General features: G+C 50.8%; 1 protein-coding gene across 5 annotated transcripts in view; it reads left to right on the forward strand.

The window, feature by feature from the left end:
* The first annotated feature begins 271 nt into the window (after window positions 1-271).
* Hr38 (Hormone receptor-like in 38) overlaps window positions 272-19,411 on the forward strand; it is a 45,883-nt gene continuing 26,743 nt past the window's right edge. For 2 of the 5 annotated variants that reach the window (XM_076823322.1, XM_076823324.1), the window contains exon 1: window positions 1,002-2,055. In XM_076823322.1, the coding sequence (XP_076679437.1) occupies window positions 1,794-2,055 (262 nt within the window). In that variant the 5' untranslated portion in view covers window positions 1,002-1,793. The other 3 variants (XM_076823325.1, XM_076823323.1, XM_076823326.1) reach the window with 3 other exon arrangements.

Consider the following 19,411-nt stretch of genomic DNA (forward strand, 5'->3'; position numbering starts at 1 on the left):
GGGTGGGAGACGGGTGGCCGGTGGGTGGCTTGCTGACGTCATCGTAGCGGCATCATCGGCCTCGTGGGCCAATAGGGACGCTCACTCGAGCCAGGTCCATCGATCCGTCGACCGCTGTCGTGTGCGTCCCCGGGTTATGACGTCCGAAGGCATGTGACGTCATCGTTAGCGCCGTTCTCCGTTCGCCGCCGCCGCCACCGTCGCTACACACGCTACGGTTTTAATATAGCGGAGGAACGCGCGCGATCCGGACTCAGTTACGCGGCGGCCGGCCACCCGTGCGAGAGCGTGTCGCTTTCTTGCAAAACATTCGTGCCGTTTTCTCTTCTCTCTCTCTCTCTATCTATCTATCTATCTATCTATCTGTCTGTCTGCTCTCGCTCTCCTTCCTTCTCGCCGTCTACCACCCGCGCAACACACCGCTCAGGTTCTGTCTGGTGCCTCGCTGTTCCGCGGACGATAATCCGTAGCGGCTGACGTCGTAAAACGCGCGCGTGAAAAGTGCGGAAACACCTGGGATTACAGGAGGTAGGAAGAAAACCGGTGGTGCAGCCAAGGACGTTTGTGTTTGAGTTTCGCGTGACCAACGGAAGAGAGAGGGAGGCTAGCGCGTCTGGACGCGCGTGGTTCCGCGTTTCGGGCTCTGCGTGCCCCGTGACCACGCACTGGCACGTAGAAGAAGTGGACGATAACTTTTGAGAGAAGCTTCGCGGTTGAACGTGATTCGGGTGTGGACTAGTCGAGGCCGAAGAGATTCCGCGTTACGAGCAGAACGTGGCAACGACAAGGTCGAAGGAACCAACGAGGGATCGCGCGAGCGATGCCGCTCGCGGTGACGGGGGAACGATAAACCGGCAGATCGCGGTGGACAGATAAGAATCCTGCATGCGAGTACCCAGGGCAGAAGTGTTTGGGCTCCTTCGCGGAGTGTTGACCTCCGAGGACGTCCGGAAGGATCCGTCTGGCCACACAGCGTACACAGGTCGGTGATACACGTGTGCCATCATCATCATCATCATCATCGTCACATCGTTGTTTCGTTCTTTTCCATGTGTTGTGGGTGAGTTGTGTGTATGTGCGTTTTCGGCTGGATCTTAGAGCACGTACGTCCCGTTTTTGATTGTCATTCCGCCCGCTTCGCTCCCTTTCTTTCGCCCGCACCTGTAATGATACAGCCGAGAGATTCTACGTCCCGCTGACTGGTACAGCCGGTGTTTACGAGCCGTGAGAATTATCGATCGTGCGAGCTTTCGTCGACACAGTTCCCGGTTTCATCCCCTTTCACTTTCACCCGTCCGTTCATCATCGCCTCTGGTCCACCTTATTTTCTCACCCGGCGAACGTCACAGCGTGCTCGTTGTGAATGCCATTCCGAGGCTGACGCGATTCGTCTATGGACACTGATCGCGATCGGCGAACAGTTCGATTTCAAAGACGACGCAGGAACCATCATCGATCCGTGCCTACCCGCGGAGTCCTGCTGAAAGTGAGACCGCGACCACGTGCAACATCCGGAGGCTCGACTTTTCCATTTAGCGTTCCGGTGGAGCACGTGCGCGCGTGCGTGCCTGCGTCGCCGCGAGAGGAGAGAACGCAGCTGAGAGGAGGGAAGCGAGGAGACGGAGAAAAAGTGTGCGAGATCGTTCGCGTAGGATGGTCGCGATCGTCGCGGCCATCGACCGTCCGTGCTGGGACATTTAAGGGACCACGAGAGATCGACGGCCGATCGTGTACGACCGGTTGGTGAATGAGACGAGGAAGAACGAGGCGCGACAGTGCTGATCGTACGTGCGATGCGTACCGTGGAGGATACGGCCACGGAAGCGGCCGCGGCTGGTGCTGCGACCACCCACCAGCGTGCTACCACCGGCAGGCATCTACTCGTCGATCACAATCACGATCGCGACCACGATCAACGAGATCGATCGGCCACGATCCATCTGCCCGCCACACCGTACCACCAGGTCACCATCGCGGCGGACACCAACAACAATCATGACCATCATCGGAACCTCGAGCATCACGCGGCGCAACGGCACGATCATTGGAACAAGTGTAAGTCAGTTATTAAAAAAAAAAAAAAAAAACAGAACGCAAGCAAAGGGAGTCAAAGACCTTGAGACAGTCCTGTATTAGTTAACCATCGCGCACGAAGGATCGAAGGATCGTACATGCTCGCTGATGGCGGTCAGGTTGCGGTTAAAGGTGGTGGTGGTGGTGATTGGTGGTGGTAACGGTCTGCTGGACGATGCTGGTGGTTATGGATTGAACATCTTTAGTGGGATTTGATCGTCGATTTCTTGGATCGTATGGGGGTGGTGCGCTTGCAATTTCTCACCTTAATTTGCGCCTGCAGGGTTGTACAATCGAATGTAATCGTCGCAGGTGTTGCTACGTAGTTGGGCTCTCGACCCACTTCTGGGTGCGATGATACTGACGTAAACGAAGGCGGTCATTTCAAATGCACAGCTCCGTATATATAGTTTTCGTTGATTATTTCAGTGGTCGCGCTAAGTAGACTCTGTGACACGACTTTTAATTCCATCGAATATCGCGATTGCAATTGATAGACAGGCGAGAGCTATCTACGGATTGTAAATTGAATTTGTGAAAAATCCATGGCCCGGGATGGATAAATGCGATGGAGATCTTTTAAAATACCGCGCCGATGTTGGAAACCGTTAATATGGATCTTCGATAACCTCTCGCGTGATCTGTCACTGGAATTTACGTTTCTTATTATAGTTCATCTCTTCCCTGTCACTCGGTCCCTCTCCTTCCTATCAAGCATTCATCGAACGGGCCTTCAAGCCGCCCAAAACTGTCACAACGTTCAGCAACAATAGCGCGTAGATCACAGTCGCGTGCGTCGGAGTTAAGAAACGAAAAAGGTTAATGGGTATGGCATTAAAGAAGAAAGGAGATGAGGTGCGAACGATAGAGCGAAGGGACGAATCTCCCCCTCCCTGGACACTTCTCCTTGGCCAATCGATTTCAGCTGCGAGAGGGATCTAAAGGTTGCAACTCCGCGATTGGCTGCGTACCCACTTTTAAGCAAAACCGTCGATATCGCGTCTGACACTCGCATCCGAATCGCACCCCCGTCGTTGCAGCACCTCCGTCGCCCTCGACCTGTCGATCCCTCGAAAAGACCGTAACCCCTCGTTCCCTTCGCAAGAGTCGTTGTTTATAGATTGCACAATCGAATCAGCGGGACGGCGCTGTTAAATTATTCACCCGCGCCTGTTTCTTCGTGCCCAGCGACAGATTCCATATTGGAGTGGCCGAGAGGCACGCTCGATCGACCATAGCCGCCCCGATAGGACTCGTTACAGGTGTAATCGGCACGTTAAGGTAAATATAGTCTGGCAGTCGGCCGAGTGCAAGGCGCGTTTCTTTTCCGCGTGCATAGTTGGCCCGCACGAGACCTGCCCGCGCAGGAAAGAAGAGAGCACGGGAACGAGAACAAATATAACCGCGCGTGGAGTGCGGCGCGAGCGTGCAGGTGCGGTCACCGGTTCTGCAGCATTGTGCGGAGGGCCCGGCCGGTCGAATTGCGAAAACCGATTGTCAGGTTCGCGGCGCTGGTAAACGGCCGTGACAATGGTAAATCACCGCTTATGACTTCCGTTCGCGCTGCTTTAAGACCGCGGCTGTGGCGCTGGTACCGTTAACCGGCCGCCGTGCTATCGATAGTCGATCGGCTGTCAGTTTGACCGTTACGTGGGCATGTAATTGCGATATACGCCGGTTTCGGTGGGGCAGAGAAAAAATCCGGACGGCGGTGGACAGCCCGGAGGGGGTAGGATAGAGATATCGGCCGCGAGATCTGAAAGGTCTCGATCGCAGATCGGTGAACGCTCCCCGGAACGGTCTCGCCGTGGAAAATCGGCGGTCGAAGCCGGTGACACGCGTGCCACCGGAGAGTGTGTCGGTTAATGAGCTTTCGTGCAACGTGCTAGGCAATGTGTGTTTCCGCGGCGCAAGTAGTTAGGCGCAATCAGACTCAGACATTAGCGGGACGTGCATCGAGCGCGGCGTGTCTGAGCTGGCACGTCCGTAACTACTTAATTCTTTTTAAACGCTCCGCGTACTTACCGTGCGCGCGGCCGGTCCTCTCGCGGTGTAATCTCCGCGATGAACGATCAAATCCTCGCCGATTATCTCCGTGTAATAACGAAATGCAATTTATTTTATTACGAATAATTATCGTATTGGTAATCCATAATGCGGCAGGCCAGCCGCCGGGATGGGAAAGTAATGGGCGATGCTCGGCAACGCGAATGCTAGATTGCTGCACGAGACAGGAATTTGGACCTATCGCAACGCGTAATCGATAAAAGTTTACGTACTCGCTGCGGAAAGGCAGTCTCAACGTCATGTATACTTTCCGCGGTTTTAGATAATAACACTGCGTTCTTCTATTTCCGACGAACGTATCTTTAGCTGGCCTTCTTTGCACTCCATATATAGCGCTTGTAGTTGGTGGATTTTTAAAAAGATTCTTATAGACGGTAGTCGCACGGCGATCGGGGTATGGAACGAGGGTAAGTAAATGGTCGGGATTGTTTCGCGGAATCGTAAAGCTGGGTAGTATTTTGACGGCAAGTGCCCGTGGGACGGGCAGCGCTTCCTAGAGGCCAATTGCATTGTTTTACTGGGCAAACTAAATATACGTGCGAGGCGGGCGATCCGCGGCTGCTTGGCTGGGCCACAAAGGCGACTAAAGAGACGACGAAGGCGCTGGGCATCACGTGCCGTTACACTTTTCACGTTTTCAGCGTGCTAGGACGATGAACGACCGACGACTCACCGCGCTCGCCAGCCCGACACTTCAAATTTCGAGGGGGTTGCACGTCTTGACACCGCTCGACGTCGGTTGGCCCACCCCCTCGAGCAGAGGCGCACTCGGGATTTCTCGGGGGGAGGCGAGTTGAAGGGATAAAAGTATTTTTACTGCAAATTCAATAAAATTCATTAGTTGATTATACAAATTTATTTGCAGAATAAAATTCAGTTTTCTTTTCTTCTTACGAAGCTCTTGAATTACGTCAGTCCTGGTTACATTGCCACCCGCACCCCTCCGGGTGCCTCAGTGTCCTTGAGTCGGTCTCGTTTCAATGGAACAATAATTTATAAATTGCTTCTTCTCCTTCACCCATTGGAAAGATAGAGCAACGAATTATCTTCTGTCTATTCATTCCCGAGTAGATAATCGCAATTAGGGGTACAATATATCCACCCCCTCGGGGCATCGACATCGAGACTTCGAATCGCAGACAGGCGATGACAGATTGTTGCTCGATAGTCGCTGCGTTTTTCATGAAGCTGCGGTTTCGCGTGGCGTCGAGCATCCCCTCGTTTCCGGGGGAGTGACACGCGATCAGGACACGAGGGGAGAATCACCGAGGACGCGGAAACGAGGGTGGATAGACGGGGCACACGATACGTGTTGCACAAGTGCTACGCCGTTTCTCCAATTATCTATCGATCCCCTCGCGTCTGTTCGCGGATAGACTTTCATAGATCGCGATCTCGCGGGAAGACAAGATCCCCAGTGGGTGCCAGCGATAATTACGATCCACCTAAAGCTCGGCGCGGGCCGGTAAACGTCGATAAACGTCGATCGACGGGCTCGCGGCGATTTCGCGTTGCGTAACGTCGAAATTGCAAAGGCGATCGCCTGGAAAGAAGCGTTCAAAATCGAGCCGGCCTCGGCTGGAAAATGCCTGGAACCAGCCCCCGTCTCCACTTCTCTCAGCCGAAAACCTGATTACGAGCCGACTGAGAACGCACGCGACGGGTGAACGTGGGTGAGAGCGAGCGGGAGAGGGAGAGGGAGAGAGAGAGAGAGAGAGAGAGAGATTACACGAGCCGCGTAATGAGATTGCGACTCGCATAATGACTCTGGAATCGATAAGTGACGTTGATGCATATGAACGCGCGTGCCAGCGGTGAAAGGGTCAGTAGTCAGACGGTGGCGCTATAAATACCGGGAGGACTTAATTCGTTGTGTTTTAGCACGGTTGATTAGCGACGGATCGATAGCGATCACGCGTCCGTTCGATTCAAAGGCGAGAGACAGCGACAAAGGGAGAGTCAAAGCGGAGGGGGTAGGGGGTGGCAGGCAGAAAGAAAGGATAAAAGACGGCTGTACGCGATGCATGCACACAGCCGAAGCGACTGTGGCGGTCGCATGCCCGAGAGGTTTATGGTAATTCGGGCGGACCGAGTAAAAATGTGTAACGCGACTGGCTGACGCACGGCCTTGTTTCACTTGAAATAGATTTCACCGCGAAAACGTATGTATTCCGCGCGCGAGTTTTGACACGGTGAACCGCCGGCTATGATTTCTCTTTTCGCGGTGTTTGGCGATCGAGGGGTCTCATTGGGGACTTAAAATTGACGCTTCAGCGATGTCGGACCTCGAGGACTCCCGCTATACCTGCATTCGTCCATTCATCTTATCGTCCGAACCGTCGCACAGTGGGGAAATTTTGCGATTTTATGGCCAAAACCACGAAATTGAAGAACTATATCCATTTTCGTGGTCGAAACTTGAAAACTTATTTTTAATATATAAAATTCGGCACTTTTACGTTCCGATATATGAGAAAATAAATTATCCGAGAAACAGCACTTACAAAAATTACGAACGATAAAGATTTTTGTATTATTTACATTTATACACTTGAACCTATGAAATTATATGCCCTTAAAACTAGTACTCCCAGACAGAATCGCTTTTTTCTTTCTCAGAGCATGCCTCTGCTACAGTGCAGCAAGGCATAGAAGAAGGATTATCGCTTCTGATGACGAGCTTTTTAATTTCTTATCGGGAAGTTTTCTTAGATTACTAATTAGTGGATATGACGATAATAGAAGCCAATTGAAAACATCCTCCATAGTTTTTTCCCTTGAGCATTTTCGAGAAAAATTTTGTCGGTACTTTTTAATATCCTTATTCCGTGCTTGAGCTTCCTTCGAAAACTGTCCAATTGGAAGGACAGTATTTTCGATTATGTGACGACCATGAATTAAAATTTTGTGTACAGTAGTAGGCATCAGGTACCAAGGATATAATGCAACAAATAATTTTGCCGTTTTTACAGCATACATTTGAAATTTTTTAACACATTTATGTTGTATGCATTAATTTTGTCAAATTCAAAAGTTTATTGTTGTGTTTTGGCCATAAAATCGCAAAATTTCCCCACTGTGCGTCATGTGTATTTTCGGAACTCCATCGGCTCCTCTCGCATTCAGACCATGACCTAAGCCATCGCTCGATCCCTTTCTAATACTCTGGTCCTTCGAGTTCCTTCACCTTGCAGCACACTTTTCCCTCGTTCATCCCCCGGCAGAATCTGTTCTTCGGGAAGAGGGGACCATTCCTTGGAGCACGCATGCGTAACGGTCTGACGAGCCGCGTCAGGATTCGGTGCACCTCGAAATTCCAAAAGCCCGCGGTGCCTATGCGCGGCGACGTCACGCGGACGCAATCCGTCGGGCGATTTGCATAGCCGAGTGTCTATTTAATCGATTAGAGGGCTCACGTATCCCCCTCCCGGCGAAAGAATACATAACGGCCGACGGAAGGTGCGCGAGTATTCCCTCGCTGTGGCCAGGTTCATTCAAACCTGACGCACGAACCGCCGCGCAAGCTCCGTGGCTGCGTCGCGGACTCCGCCAGGCTGTGGCATTACCTCTGACGTCACCGCGCCGCCCCCGTCCGTCATCGACCGACCGACGGCACGACGACGTCACACCTGCCGCCAAGGACGATGCTATTTCGGGCGTTATGCATCGCCGTCCTCGTCGCCGTCTTCGCCGTCTCCTTCGACGTTGCCGCGGCTCTCTCTGTCGTCGTCGTCGTTGGCGGCGGGTGCTGTCGATATCGCGTCCCCGGCTGCCCGTTTCAGTTCGCCCGACGGGATTCCCCGTTCCGCGTCACGCCGCCACGACGCGTCCCCGTGGCCACGCGGCCCGCGATTCCGCTCGCGAATTACGTAAACCGTCGCGGACCTGACGGCCGAACGATGACGCAGTGAACACGGAGCCGCCACCAGCTCCGGCGGCAACGCGAACAGCCGACTCTTCGCTTTCGTTTCCCGCTCCAACGCGAAGCCGACGGAGGAGGCTCCGCGCGTGCATCAGGGACCATCGTCGCGTTCATTCCTGGATGATCAATCTACCGACTGGACGGCCCGTTTGCTTGGAATGAGGTAACGGAGAGCTTGTATCGATTCGCGGTCTATTTCGAACACACTTTTTCCCTCGCCGATTACCGCGGGACGTCTCATTGCACGCTGTTGGCATGATCAAAGATCCACTTAAAACTGCTCCCCGGCTAATGGTCGGCAGTGATCTATGATTTTGTCGTCTGGTCCCCGTGTCACCGCGAGATCGCTGTATTTCTTGCGCCAAGTGTCTAGTAAATGGATCAGACTCGACCACTCGATTCTTCACCCTTCGATATGGATGGCAGGGTACACACCTCTGTCAAGAGGGTCAATCTAGGGTATTGAAAGGTTGATGGAAGGATCGATCTCAACATCCACCCGGAGCAATTGACCGTAAAGTTCCGTCTCCTGGGAGCAAGGAGGAAAAAGAGGGGAATCGGCATTCATTCACAAGGGTTGGTGTATTTGGTTGGCGACCTTGGGAACCGAGCGTCACGTGGCGTACGTAATTTTTGCAGAGGTGTCACGGGCGCGCATCGTCGCGCAATCGTTTCCGGGAAACGACGGAGAAAAGCGAGCGGAGGAAGAGGCGGGTCAGGAGAGTTACCCTGCTCGCGTAATAGTCGGCGTGTCAGTGGGTTTAAATTTAACGACGAAGCTCGGGATTAGAGCGTCGCGCGACTGGGTTCCGCGTGACGTTGCCGCGAGGAAAAACGAGAAGGGACAGGGTGGCGGGCCGCGGGGATGTCGTAACTCGTGCCAAAACAGAGCCGTGACGACGCATCACGAGCGTGCTTTGACGCGAGCATTTCGCAGACCCGCGGAACGTAAATACCGGTCTAGGTGCTAACTCTTTGGTGAATGACCGACCGGCGGAAAAAGGTTCTATCGATCTTCCACAAACGTATCGCAGGGTAAAGAGTCTTTAATAAATGATCCGGGGTGGGTCCGGCTGATTGAGAACTCCGAATGTTATTTTCTGCGGGTTGCCCGAGGGTTCGCGATTTCCGAAGCGTTGGTAATTAAAGTTGAGGCATTGGAGAATGTTCGGAAGTTAGGAATTTATTATTATTTAAAGATGTCAGTGGCGAGATAGCTGAGAGTATTCCTCGCTGGCAATTACAACTATCAGAGTGTAAGAGTTAGACCTTAACCAGGAAGTCGAGCATTAATCTTTCAAGGATTAGTAACGAAAGCATCGATCCATTGGAGACCTAGGCGTTCCTCCGTCTTGCACTTTCTCGTCATAAACATAACGGTACTGTTAGCCGCCTCAAAGTGAGTCTCTGTGATGTCATCGAGTAGAAATGCAAGAGCTATCAAAGGAGGTGGAGAAAAGGTAGTGTCGCTACTGTCGTCCACGTGCTCCCGCTGAAACTTTTTATGCTGTGACAGAACAGAGGGAAGAAAAACACAGAAAACGTGCTTCCGGAGGACCAGGCGTAGGAATATTCATCCGAGAGACTTGTTCCTTCTACTGAAAGGCGAGGGAGTCCACTGAATATGAGAGTAGAGTGGCATGTACGAGCTAATTGCTGCCACTGCCGGAGAGCTCTGTATTGATTCAACGCAGTAATCTGGTTGGCTTAACGAACGCTCAAATTAAATGTCTTCCTTCTGGGGATTCGAGTTCGCTGGTTCGAAGCCACCTAGGATAATATCATATTGCTCTCTGTGCAATAGAATTCGTTGTCTGATTACCACTGGGGCATTTCCCTTCCCCCGGCCTCTACATCCTCGACTCGTCGCTCGCCCATCGACCCATTTACCGACTTTATACGTGTAATTTCGATTTCCGTGCCTCCGTACCGAAGGCATTCCATCGCGGCCGAGAGGAATAACTTAATCTAACTGTCTTCTAAGGCATACGCGTCATTTAACTTTCATGCGCAAAAGCTGTCGTCCTCTTGCCGTGACCTCGCCGGGGAATGTTCGAGACAGTTGTTTGAAATGCTGTCGATTAGCCGCGCTATCGATACCGCTAATAAATTTCTACGCTTTTCCTGGCCTCCCGCGTTGATTTATAGTTTTCTCCGATCGCGAGGAACGCAGGCACTGCCTGATGCCTGAGAGTCGACTGGCCAGCTACCGCGGCGATGCATAATCCAGTGTCCAGCGTTAGCCGAGCACGTGCAGGGCAATGGAATCGAAAAGCGCGATGCAACGGGGCGCGCGCGGGCTCCGTGGAAGGAGTCAAGGACAACAGTGGCGACATTGCCAGCAAAATTTCCGGCTCCGCGGAGCTTCGCGGGCAGCTTCTCTGACATTCAGCCGCCGAATCCTTGAACGTCTGACACGTCGATCAATCGAATCAACATCCGAGTTCTCCCTTTGCGAAACGAGTCGCCAGAGCATTCGCGGAACCGAACGCTTCGCTCGAAATATCGCGCCCAGGGAACGTTTGAGGGCCGGTGGCGATCGCGTCAAAGGCGGCACGGCGAGACCCGCGAGCTCTTTGAAGTAGCGGGAAGCTTCCAGCAAAGCGTGGCAACGGGGGCACTCGGTTTTCCGCCCCTGAACGTGCAGGGGGGTGGGCGTCGATCGATGAACGGAACTGCGGTACAACAATGACGTCATCGACGACGTCGCAGTATGACGTCACAAGATCGGTGGGAGCTGGGTGGCGGTCGAAGCGGGTGGAAATGGGGAGGGAAGCAGCTGTGCAAGGGGGTGGATGATGGCGACGGGGCGGAGGGCAGGGCTGCTCGGTTGACTGTGTGTTGACGACCCACACTCCGGGTGGCAGTGTGTGGTCGCTCGTGTACGTGTGCGGCCAAGTCTGTTTAACGGGGGCGAGCAAGGCCGCATGTTAAAGGGGATAGACTGGCGCGGTATTGAGCGCTGAATTTTAACAGGTGGGAACGGTAGGGGTTGCTTCGTCTTACCAACAATGTTTTGATGCTTCTCTGCGGGTTGTTTGATTTTAGTTTGATAGTTCTGCGAGTCTTCTAGCTTCGAACGGGTGTTTAAAACGATTTAAGAGAAGGGGTGAGATAATGGTGTTAAGGCTGAGGGGGTGAAACTGGGTGAGATAGCGACGAAGTAGGTAAAGATTAACCGCGTTAACGGGATAGGTTACCCTAAAAATTTTCGAATATTGTTTTTTTAGGATTTTTGCACATTCCGATAGCTACATCTTTTCTACGTATTTTAAGCGCAACCAGGTGCCGAAATTCCAAAAATTGAAGGAATTACAGCCAACTATGTACGAGCCTGTACATGAAATCGGATGACTACACAGAACTGCATGTCCAACTTTAAACGCGATTTCCTAGAAACTACGTTTTGCAAAACGGTACACATAAAATCTCGAAAACCGCTCCAACGATTTGAATAAAAATTCACAGGGAGGTGCAGGAAACTATTCTCCACAATGTGTCGGGAGCACATTTTCAATATAAATTCTTAAAAAAAAGAAAAAATATTTTTCTTACGAAAAGAGGATAAAACCATATACATCAACATAAAAATTGTATTAATTAGTTCATCAAAATTTTGCTTTCGACACAAGATGGAGACTGTCTTATAGATTATAAAAATGCCTCTACTCCGTGTTTTAGGTAATTCACCTGAGTGGAATCGTGTTCATCATCAGAACGGTGCATCGCGTACACGCTCTCACATTTATATTTATACCTTTTTTCCCTGTAAATATATTTAAAATTTTCTTTTTATGCATTAAAGTCAACGAAATGACGATTAAAAATTAAAAAAAAAATTATCTCTATCTTCGTTTGTTACTTCAGAATATGCGTTTGAAGACGGGCCAGATTTTGGGCTGCTGAGGGTAACCTACCCCCTTAATAGTTTCCATTCTTTCTTACTACAACCTTCCAATTTGACTCTTCGTGCATTAGCATCGAGATTTGACATTTATTACACGAGCTTGTTCAAGTAGAATTGGGTTCTGTGAAGTTTAAAGACGTTCAGGAAACGGCACCCCCTTTTATTCGGATTTCTATCGCTACAAAATGTATTCACAGCATTTCCAACGCGCCAGATGGAAAATTTCAGCACAGACTCGAACTGTCCCCGCGCGAAGTCGAAGTTCGATCGCTGGTAATGTTCTTTCACAATGGATAGGCGCGCAAACTCGGCCGCCCGGCGTCGATGCGGATTTATCAGATGTGTTGTCGTTCTGTTTTCCCAGCTCGTGATCCGACGTCGAGCGTGTGTGTCTTGGCTACTTGATTTGCCCCAGCGACTTCGATCAGATAAATTTCGTGGAATCGTGGCTACGTGTCCCAATTTACAGCGGCTGGTGCGCGCGCGCGCGCATTTTCTGCTTTTCTACGGTTTCGCCAGCCGCGGAACACGAGGAAGCTTTATCTTTCCCGTGAATCTCCGGGCCGCAGCTTTCCGCGGGCAGAGCTTGTTCGACAACGGTGAATTAGCGCCCCTGGAGGCCGGGGAGCGAAAAATTAAGCAGATAACACGACGGATTCAACGAAGATTGATGGCGTTTGGTCGTCTGCCAAGGTGATTGCCACTTATCAAGCGGCCTGTAAATTGCGCAGCTTTTGCGGCGCTTTCGTGCCGTCGAATTCCTTCCCGCTATAGTAAGCACAACAAATCTCCCGTGTCTCCTGGCTGGTGGAGCCGCAGGCTCATTCACGTTCGACGGGGCATCGCGAGACACCTAGATCCCCGGCTGATCCGTGCCCCATTCAGAATTTCTCGTCCCCGATAGCGGCGAGACGAGTGAAATTATCTCGTCGAAAGCTAGGAAATTACTTCGTGCCCGTTCAAGGAGGGGACAAAGAGTGCCGGCGAGGCTCGCTCGTAACCAGCAATTACCCAGCGTTCACGGGCGCAACGCAACAATTTGCAAACATTAACATTAACGATGGATATTCCTCGGCGAGGTCCCGCGGTGGTCGACGTCGCTGACGGGGTACTTGCTCGCGGGTTACGGCCGCGATGCACGCGTGTCGTCGCCTCTCGCCTCTCCGTCCGGCGCGGTGAAAATCCGCTGCGGCGAACGAGGGAGAGGCACGAATTGGCTTTACGAGCTCGGCGGCCTTGAGGCCTCGAGGCCCAACGGGGTCTCGATCCGTACCGAGTCGGTCACAGTCGTTCGGTATGCGGACCTCGATCCAGCCGACTAAATCACTCGTTTGTTCGCTCGCTCCACGAGCTACGCTACCCGTGTACGAACGAATCCTCCTGCCGGTGTCTTCGCGGTGTCCGCGCGCTTTGTGCCCGTTCGCGTCCGCGAGGAGAGGATCCACGGATCGCTGGCGTACGACCTCAGTTGGCTCGTGCCGCGACACGTGAATCGCCACGCAGATCGTTGATCGCGTGTCCATGATTGGAAGTAGCAGATCTGGAGCAAAGAATGGGGAAATAATGGCACAGCGGTAGTGGGGTGTTGGGAGTTTAGTCTTTCGATGCGAGAGGGGGTTCCAATGGGAATAGGAATTATTCCTCTAAATTCTGCTGACTAATTCGGTGTAGCTTTGTAGATCCCTGGTCCCTGATCCGAGCGTGGAATTAAGCTACTCGTCATACAGGAAGATCATATCCCACGTAGATTATACGTTTGTCATTGGTAACACGGGTAACAGTAAGTCATCGCGAGTATCGCAGGATTGATTTCTCTATCCCAGTTTACAATATTTATAGTACCTACCCTGCACTAGCAGTATCGACACGACGATACGTAAACAACCGATTTCGTTCACGCGCATCAACAGAGCGCGGACTGATGCCCGGTGAATGTTTGCATAGATCCCTCGCATCACGATTCTTTGCCAATGACGTACCGACACGGCCAATTCAACCATCATCCCGCAGATTATCGCGGTCCGTTCTCATCGATGATTTATGTGTAACGTCCCGATGGTATCGGACGTTCGTATTTGCATCCAATTATGCGCTTATGGATGCATCCGCCTGCCAAGGCATCGTCCAACTACGTAGACGGCCGTCAAAGGCGAGGGTTGAAGCGTTTCACGCTTGCCACGAAACTCGCGGCTCGTGCCCCGGTCATTAGCAATCATCTCGGTGTAATTAAATGCGGCTCGTCTCGTGATCCTGTTTGGCTGTTACGTTGCTGCATCTCCGACACGCGTTCCTGATTATCGCGACAGAGGAGCCGCGTAGTCAGCGTGGCGGTGTGGGTGTTTTGCAACGTCACGCTGAGAAGTGTACGCTTTCAAGAACGGCGACTGATTGGTTTAAGCTTGTTTGGCGGGGCTCATAGAGGACACCATAATTACGTGGGACCTGTAACGGGTAATTAATTTACGCCGGTATCAAAAATATTGGAACACGTTACTTCCTGCGGCACGGGGAGTACATATTCTGCCACGGTGGACGGTAATTGGAAATCGTAGGTGGTGTTGCTTTCGGATACTAAGCTTGGAGGAACAGGCCACGCGAATAAATCGATCGAAATACATAGTAATAATTAGAATTATGTGGGAGATAAGGAATTCCTCTTCGCTATAATCATAAATGACCCCAGCGTTTATCGCGATCTTCCTTCTGAAAAGTTTTTTAAAAAAAAGTAAAAACCCGGCTTCAAAGGTGCGCTAAAAAGGATAAAATAGTTCTGTTTCTATTTTGGCAACGATTTAAAATAATATATATTTTATCCTTTTTAGCGCAACATTGAAGTCGGTTTTTTACTTTTGTTTAAAAAGCTTATTATTTATTAATTTTTAGTGACCCTTGTCTGAAGTCGGTTAGAAAACATTTATCATGGTACCAAGTGGGGATCATACTCCATATAACAACGAAAGAATCATCCAAATCGGTCCACGCGTTACAAAGTTATGCGCGAGCATACATTAACACTGGAAATCTAGCGTATCTAGATAATAAAAAAATAATTAACACGGTACCACCGGCTTTTCATACTCCTTCAAATAAAAAAAGAATCATCGAAATCGGTGGCGGAGGAAAGAAAGTATACAACTTTTAAAATCGCACAACTTTTTCAGAATTGGTCCAAACGAAATGAGTTTTTTTGACAAACTAGAAGGATTAGTTGGCTAAGTGATGTGTTTCGTCGTTTTGAAAAAAAAATACAATTGGTAGGAATAGCAAAAAAGATAGTAAATGTCGTTTTTTAAACTTTTTTTTGTGAGCTTGTAATGAAAATTCAAGAAACCCATTTGTAGATTGAAGTAAGTTGTACACATGCCTAAAATTTCGTAAAAATCGGTTAACGTTGCTCTGAGCTATAAACGCTTAAAGATCGCAGAATAAGGTGGAAAATCGCGAAATCCCCCAAATCAGCGCGAACTGTAATTCCCTATTTACTATTTTTTTTGCTATTCCGACTTATTTAATTTTTTTTTTTTGAAAACAACGAAACACGTCACTTAGCAAACTAATCCTTCTAGCTTCTCAGAAAAAAAACGCATGTCGTTTGGACCAATTCGAAAAAAGTTATGCGATTTTAAGAGTTGTAAACTTTCTTTCGTCCGCCACTGTACATGCATACCTAATGAAATATGCGTGACGAATTGAGTAACCTCCTCCTTTTTGGAGTCGGTAAAAAGTGTTCACTGACCACTCGCGATATCACCTATCACACCATTCCAGCCCCCCACGGAGCCCACGCCTCCCCCAACATCTGAATTTTCCTCCCCCCAGCGCGAGTCGCTCTCCCATTTCCACGGGGACCTTTAGAAAGCACATCCACAGGCATTCCTTGCCGCAACGCCGTCAACCCTGTTAGTTTTATTCGATTTCCCGGCGCAGCGGCCGGCACGGTCGGCGGTATTCACTCTCCCGCGCGTTCGTAATGACGCATTTAATATTCCTTAATTGCGCCCGATCGCTATCGGCCAATTAGACCCGTCCGGAGCTTTCCTCCCGCGGACGAGTATCAACGGGAGATCGTATCCCCGGTTTCGGGGTCACGGAACCTGCAGCTAGTTTCCGACCGCGGTATGGGTGTCGCGTATTGCCCGCTCCGTCGCATACCAACCAGAGAGATCCTATCTAGCACGTTGTCGCGTCGACACGCACGCACACGTGCACGCCACCGCGCGCGCCTTCTTTTCCTTCTCCACTCTTTTCCCCCTTTTTTTTCTCTCTCTATCCCCTTCTCCCGCCTGTCCGAATCGTTCGCTACCGGCGGGGGATCAGCAACGAGTAGAGAAACTTGAAGGAGAAATCGAAATCGATACGGGATCGACCCCGAAACCGAGCCTCCGATAGCGGATTTCCTTCGTGTCCTCGCGCCGCTCGTGGATGGCAGGACCAGCCGCCTCTATTTTACGAGGGAAAGCGAAAAAGTCAAGGGACTGTTTACGAAATTAATGCCCGATTGTCGGGATAGATACACGGAAATGTTGTGTATCGTTTTTGTTAGTACAGGCTTGTCATGCTTCGACACATTTTGCTCGCCGTTTCGAAAGTCCGTCGGCGTTATCGGCAGATCAATTTTTCGGCTGTGTCTTTAGCGAGGGCGTCATTGATCTTCCACCTTCCCTCGCCTCGCGGGGTGACCTGCACTTTCCTAGATCTCCCTCGGCGATAGCCTTCGATCACATCTATCAGCGTGATCTTTTTTGGCAAGCTAGAATTATCGTTCCTCTGTCATGCTTTACGCGAACTGTGTCCTCGCTATCTTGGGAATTAAAGGCACGTGATATCAGATGTAAATTAGTGGACGAAAGGGGAAAACGGAGCACGTGAAAGTGGAATATCTATTAAGTTTAATTACGTTGCTGGAACAGCCGGCAATTTCGATAAGTGCTTGTCAAGTAATCAAGTAATAATCTGTACTGCTCCAAGCACGTAAAGATTTCCATGTTCTGTATGCAACGTAGAAGAGAGCGGCAGGCGGAAGACAGAGGGACGTAGTATCACGCAGTTTCTCCATGCTCCAGGAGGCTCGAGTCGCATTTGCATAGAAGACCTTTGGGGGATTCGACTAGGAGGCCCGTAATTTCCCACTGAAAATACTTAAAGCCTCCTCCTTTAAAAAAAAAAAAACATCGCCAGAGAAGAAGCGTGCCAGTGTGGACAATTAGCGAAATTGGGAATGCTTTCGGCTTAGGCACCTCGCCGATCGATAGGATAGATTTGTCTGATATTAACTCGTCGAAGGGACAGCAACAGGTTCCCGCGAGTTGCTTTTCTTCATCAACGTTAATGCCAGGTTGCGGCTGATTAATGAGACTAATAACTCGCCCCGACCATCCTCAGCCGGCGCATGATATTTCGCGAAATTGTTTGACAGGTGGCACGTTGCGTTCCTTAATTCACATTGATTCCCCTGATTAATGAGCCCTATAACTCATTCTACGTGGAGGCCGTGCATGGCGCGTGTGTATGCGCGCCGAGTATTAAGAAATCCACTCATCCTGCTGCTCTGCATCTCGAAATAATCGCGTTACATATTAGCCTGCTGAATGAACCGTGACTGCCATTGACAGCCGGTTCATTTCAATTCTCGAGCGATCGATTGATTGATCCAGAGTACAGAAACGGAGTCCCATTCTATTTGGGAGCCCCAGTATTTAATTAAAGAACCGTTACCGAAGCAGGATCACAGGATCCCCGTGGTCAGTCGATGAATTTTCTTCGGGATGAAAATGAACAGCTGAAAATGTCCACGGGTAGCTTTGCCATGCTTCGTTCGTCCTCCAGGAGTATCCTATCACTTTTTTTTACCCGACCCTACGAGTCGCTGGTAACCTGGCCATCGATTTTTCTCGACGACGCGCAAGGACGATCACTGAAGACGATTACCGAATACTTGTATCACCGCGGTTGCAACGCTCGTCCTTCACCTTCAAGCATTTCACTATGCTCGCGTATCTCGCCGCGACCCACCGCTAGCTTCACCATCGATTTTCGTCGCTGCCTCTCGCACAACCTTCCCCAAGGGCAGCCGAGTCTCCACCTTCCAGGCTTCACCTTTCATTTCCACTCTGTTCCGCGCCTTTACTTCCTCTTCCGCTTGGCAACAGTTTAATCCAAAGTATTTGTTGCACGATTTCTACTGGTTTCATCGCCAGCCACCGCGTCCCTGTTGACTGTGCCATGATTTACCGGGCACAGTGTAAACATGGCCACAGTGGCTCGCCTGTTCGATCCCCGTCCCGTTTAAATTTACTCTCGCGGCAATTACACGCGTTGCAACCGGTTCCAACTTTGCTTATTGCCCTCCATTGACACCGCGCGAAGCCTCGCCGCTCCTGGCCGTCGTTTTTCCGATTTTCCACCGTAACCAACGACCGTGGAATCGACGCTCCCTCCCGAGGAAACGCGCGTGGACGTTTGCGACACTCGGCTATCAGTCAACGTCCCCCCTCGAACTTCAAAGCATACCGTGGGTGACGTTGATTAACAATCTTTATTCCTCGAAACGCCCGCCAAGGACGGCGGCCTTACCTTCGGCAATGCAAAAACTGTTGATCTTTACGAAATAAAGCGGCGTTGCACAAACCATCGGGGATATTAATTCCACCTCGAAAAACGTGGAACGTTGAACTTTGCTGGGTGGAATCTCGCCGACCAGCACAGTGTTTACCCTCTGTAACGCGCCACGTACGCTTCCGAGGGTATCGGATTCATTTCGGAAATAGAAAAGGCACACCGAGGCTTGGCCACTGCGAAGATCGCCTCGATAGAAAGTCCTCCCCTCTAAATTGCTGCAACGTTGCAGCATCGTTGGATATTTACATGCACGACGAGCCGAGGAACCCGGCCGAGTATCAGCCGCGAGAGCGTAGGGGTGATTATCGTTTACGATTAGGCGCCGTTAAAAGCCGCGATAACGCGTCAGGCAATAAGGACCGAGGCGGGAGAACGCGGCGAGCATTCGGAGCGGCCCCGGGTCGGTGATTATGATATTAGCCGGAGATGCGGGCCGATAAGGGATAATAAGCAGCCTCGTCGGCGCGAACGATCGCGGGATATCGGCGGAATAATAACGCGTCGATGTATTAATTGGCTGGGCGTAATAAGGCGGTCACGCCCAATCGCGGAGGGCGTTCTGCCGTTCAAGAGAGCACCGATAATAGGGACTCGGGGAAAGTTCGTGGATGAAAAGTTGCACTCTCTCACGGCCGGCCGCGATGCTTACTCGCGTGTGTTGCCGGGATTTCGTAATAAAATTCCGCCCCGCGACTGTAATTTGCCTAGGCGATGCACGAGCCTCTATCGACTCGCATTCATCGCCCCACGATCGTGTCAGATGGGTTCAGACGGTCTGCATTGTGCTGAACGATGATTATCTTTCGGGTTGAACGTTTCCAGTG

This window comes from Andrena cerasifolii, chromosome 11 (assembly GCF_050908995.1).
Source record: "Andrena cerasifolii isolate SP2316 chromosome 11, iyAndCera1_principal, whole genome shotgun sequence".
In the NCBI taxonomy this organism is placed as follows: Eukaryota; Metazoa; Arthropoda; class Insecta; order Hymenoptera; family Andrenidae; genus Andrena; species Andrena cerasifolii.